The 2,860-nt window shown below is 40.3% G+C and overlaps 3 protein-coding genes across 3 annotated transcripts in view; 2 read left to right on the top strand and 1 right to left on the bottom strand.

Moving 5' to 3' along the window:
* Window positions 1-1,241, top strand: part of hint3 (histidine triad nucleotide binding protein 3) — a 4,170-nt gene extending 2,929 nt beyond the window's left edge. Inside the window, exon 6 of the transcript XR_311995.2 lies at window positions 588-1,241. The gene's annotated coding sequence lies outside the window, so the exon portion shown is untranslated. The remainder of the gene's footprint in view (window positions 1-587) is intronic.
* On the bottom strand, window positions 794-1,883 carry LOC102214728 (actin-binding Rho-activating protein). Its single transcript, XM_005743188.2, has 2 exons — window positions 1,643-1,883; window positions 794-1,309 (listed from the first exon to the last, which is right to left on the bottom strand). The coding sequence occupies exon 2, from the start codon at window positions 1,299-1,301 to the stop codon at window positions 807-809; it is 495 nt and encodes a 164-aa protein (XP_005743245.1). The 5' UTR covers window positions 1,302-1,309; window positions 1,643-1,883; the 3' UTR covers window positions 794-806.
* A 350-nt stretch (window positions 1,884-2,233) lies between these two features.
* trmt11 (tRNA methyltransferase 11 homolog) overlaps window positions 2,234-2,860 on the top strand; it is an 11,436-nt gene continuing 10,809 nt past the window's right edge. The window contains exons 1-2 of the mRNA XM_005743189.1: window positions 2,234-2,345; window positions 2,715-2,780. Coding sequence (XP_005743246.1) covers window positions 2,268-2,345; window positions 2,715-2,780 — 144 coding nt within the window. The 5' untranslated portion in view covers window positions 2,234-2,267. The remainder of the gene's footprint in view (window positions 2,346-2,714; window positions 2,781-2,860) is intronic.

Raw genomic sequence — 2,860 nt, 5'->3', positions numbered from 1 at the left:
CAATGTCATGTGGAAAGATGAATGAAAGTATGTGCTGTGAAATTATGTTATACTTTGCAGTGGTAATTGGAATAAAACCAACAACAACAAAATGTACTGTACAAAAGGTATGCACTTTAAGAATGGCTTTAATTTAGAATAAACAGTATTCTGTTGCTTCTCAGTGCCTTTGTAGTATCTCAGTATGGTTTACATACAGACCCTTTTTCAGTTTCACTCTTAACCCACCTGCAGTAACACTTTAACACACAAGACATCGTTTCTTATCTTTATTATGATGCAATTAGGAGACAGTGTTAATCTATTAATGCTGTGTGTTTAAAAAAAAAAATTCCTATACTTTCATACTTTCAATAAGAGCTGGTACTCAGTCTATAGTTCCTTATGATGTGGTTCTTATTGCTTTAAAGCTGCACTTCTAGTTTCAAAATTTGGAACTGTAGCAATATTGTGTCATTGCAAAGCACACTTAAAATAAATACATGTTGAAGCAGTCAGGCCAAGTCGGGTCAAGTTCATCCTATAGCATCATTATGTCTGTCACAGGCAGCCTCATGTTCTCTTTGGCTTCGGTTTGGTCCCATTAGGAAATCTGATGTCATCTCAACTGCTCACTGCTCCACTTTCACCTCGTCAACAAGCTGCTGGAGGGAAAAAAATGCTCAGGTTTGAAGTTACCTTTTCTCATTTTGACTGACATTTAGTGGTTTCCCCATGTTCTTTGTCTGCACAAGCTGCCACATCAAGTGCCTGTGTACCTGCGTGTACTACACGCACAATGAATCAAGGCATCTAAACATTTGGGGTCACTGCAACAAAGTGATAACTACGTGATCATCCTTCCCCTGCCACAGCATCTCCCCTTCGAAGTCAACCAGTCTCTGTTTCCTCGCTCGCAGAAGAATCCCAACCAGTTTATTCGAGATAGTCACATAATGCTCAAACAGCTTTCCAAATCTTACAGTAATCACTTTCCCATCGCTGCCCCCCGACTCCCCAATGCTCCTTATGACCTCACACAGCTCCTGAACCTCTCTGCTGATGTGTGTGTGAGCATCCCTCCCACGTTGCTCTGTCAGGGAACCCTGCAGGGGTTTCCCATACTCATCCCCTCCCCTCGGAGGGACCACCGTGCTCGGTCTGGTGTTGTGACTGAAGGGATTGTGCTTCTGGTACTCCTGGTGTTCGCTGGACCATTTCTGCCAGTTTTCCTTCAAGCCTTTCACAGAAACGATGCACGCCGCAGGAGTTTGGGCGTTCTCTTCTGTTTCCACGGTGGTGCTCTGGCTGTTTGTTCCCATGTTTGACTCTGTTCAAGACAAATTTGAATATACAATCATTTCTCAACAGAGAAATGCAGCATCTTAATCTTCCTAATGTTACTTTATTGTTTCCAAATTCTTTAAGTCTCACCTACTTATTTTTCACACAACTGTTCTTGTGATCACATCAGTTATGACTGGCAGCCGCAATCTTAAATCGTAAATTCAGCTGACAGCTCATTAAAACGACATTACTTATTTCCCACAGTTAATATAATATCATTATCAAAACAACGAGTGAACATCTAGCTTTGAAAAGTAACCTGGAAGTTTTCAGTCCTTCAGATTCTCATAGTAAATATAAACAGTGACACACTGACCTGATCCTCCCTTCACCTGCAGTTACGCTTCATTGCGACCAAAGAGCAAGAATCCTGGTTACACTGTTACTAAGTAATACAACTTAACAACACTGCAGCAGTGCTGACAGAGGAAAGAGTGCGGATGGATGCCTTTTTGTCCCCAGACAAAACCACTGTGATGGACATCAACTTCAGCCAGTGACACGGCAGAGACAACCCGGACAGCCAATCAGTAGGAGGGGCGGTCTTACAAGACGGCTCTGATGTAAAGCAGATTACAGACTTTATCCACACATGTATGACCAGAATAGTAAAGCATACCGATGTGTACTGATGACAAAAATTTGCTTACTTGTTACATTAAAAAGACACATACACACAGGTTTATGAAAAAAGTGATAAGGAGTTTTTTTTAATGCAAATAAAGGTTGCAAAATAACATTAAAAACGAAGTATTCACCTGTGCTTATGTATGATAATGTTAGCATAAAACAGCGGCAGTACAAAACTTAATACGAGTGTATCATAGCTAAATGAAACACAGTACCTAATTTTTCTGCCATTTATAGAGATACAGTCCCCAAGCGGTACTTTGTGTCAGAGCTCGGTTTCAAGCCGGACGTATTTTTAAATTGCGACAACAATGGCTGCCTTCAGTAGTCGATCATGCCTCCAGTATTTATTGCATCTTGCCCAGGATAATCTAGACTTCAGGTTACCGGTAACAAGCATCAGATATTGTCGGTTTCTCTTTGGTTCAGAGTGATTAACTGTTCGTGTAAAAAGCGATAATTTGCAGACTGGAGTTTCCTCTGACTCTCGGTTTGTGTTGGGCTCATTCAAAGTATGAGCCCGTAACAAACAAAAAAGTAACCTACTTTTGGAGACGAGATGTCTACAATTTGATCACAGCAATACATCAAACTTGAGCAATGGTCTGGCAGATAGAGCATATTGCGTTGTTTTATGGCATTATTTTATGCCTACATCACATAGAAACAGTTTGTAATAATTTAATTTAATATTTCATATGTGATTCTTCTGTTTTGTGTAACATTAATATTCTCGCTTTATATGCCGTCTTATGTAGGAAATAAAAGCTCTGCTGGCTCTCAGAGGGAAACCATTTCGTCCCTGTGAAAACTTCAGAGAAAAGGTTTGCATGTTGAGGGGCTTATTCTAATCTGACTCTCTATTCTAATCTAAGACATTGATTATTGGCAGCAGAATGGTGAT

The sequence above is a fragment of the Pundamilia nyererei genome, unplaced genomic scaffold (genome assembly GCF_000239375.1).
Source record: "Pundamilia nyererei isolate P.nyererei 1_Seehausen unplaced genomic scaffold, PunNye1.0 scaffold00128, whole genome shotgun sequence".
NCBI lineage: Eukaryota > Metazoa > Chordata > Actinopteri > Cichliformes > Cichlidae > Pundamilia > Pundamilia nyererei.
The sequence above is the reverse complement of the archived record's forward strand: the minus strand, read 5'-3'. Positions and strand labels throughout refer to the sequence as shown.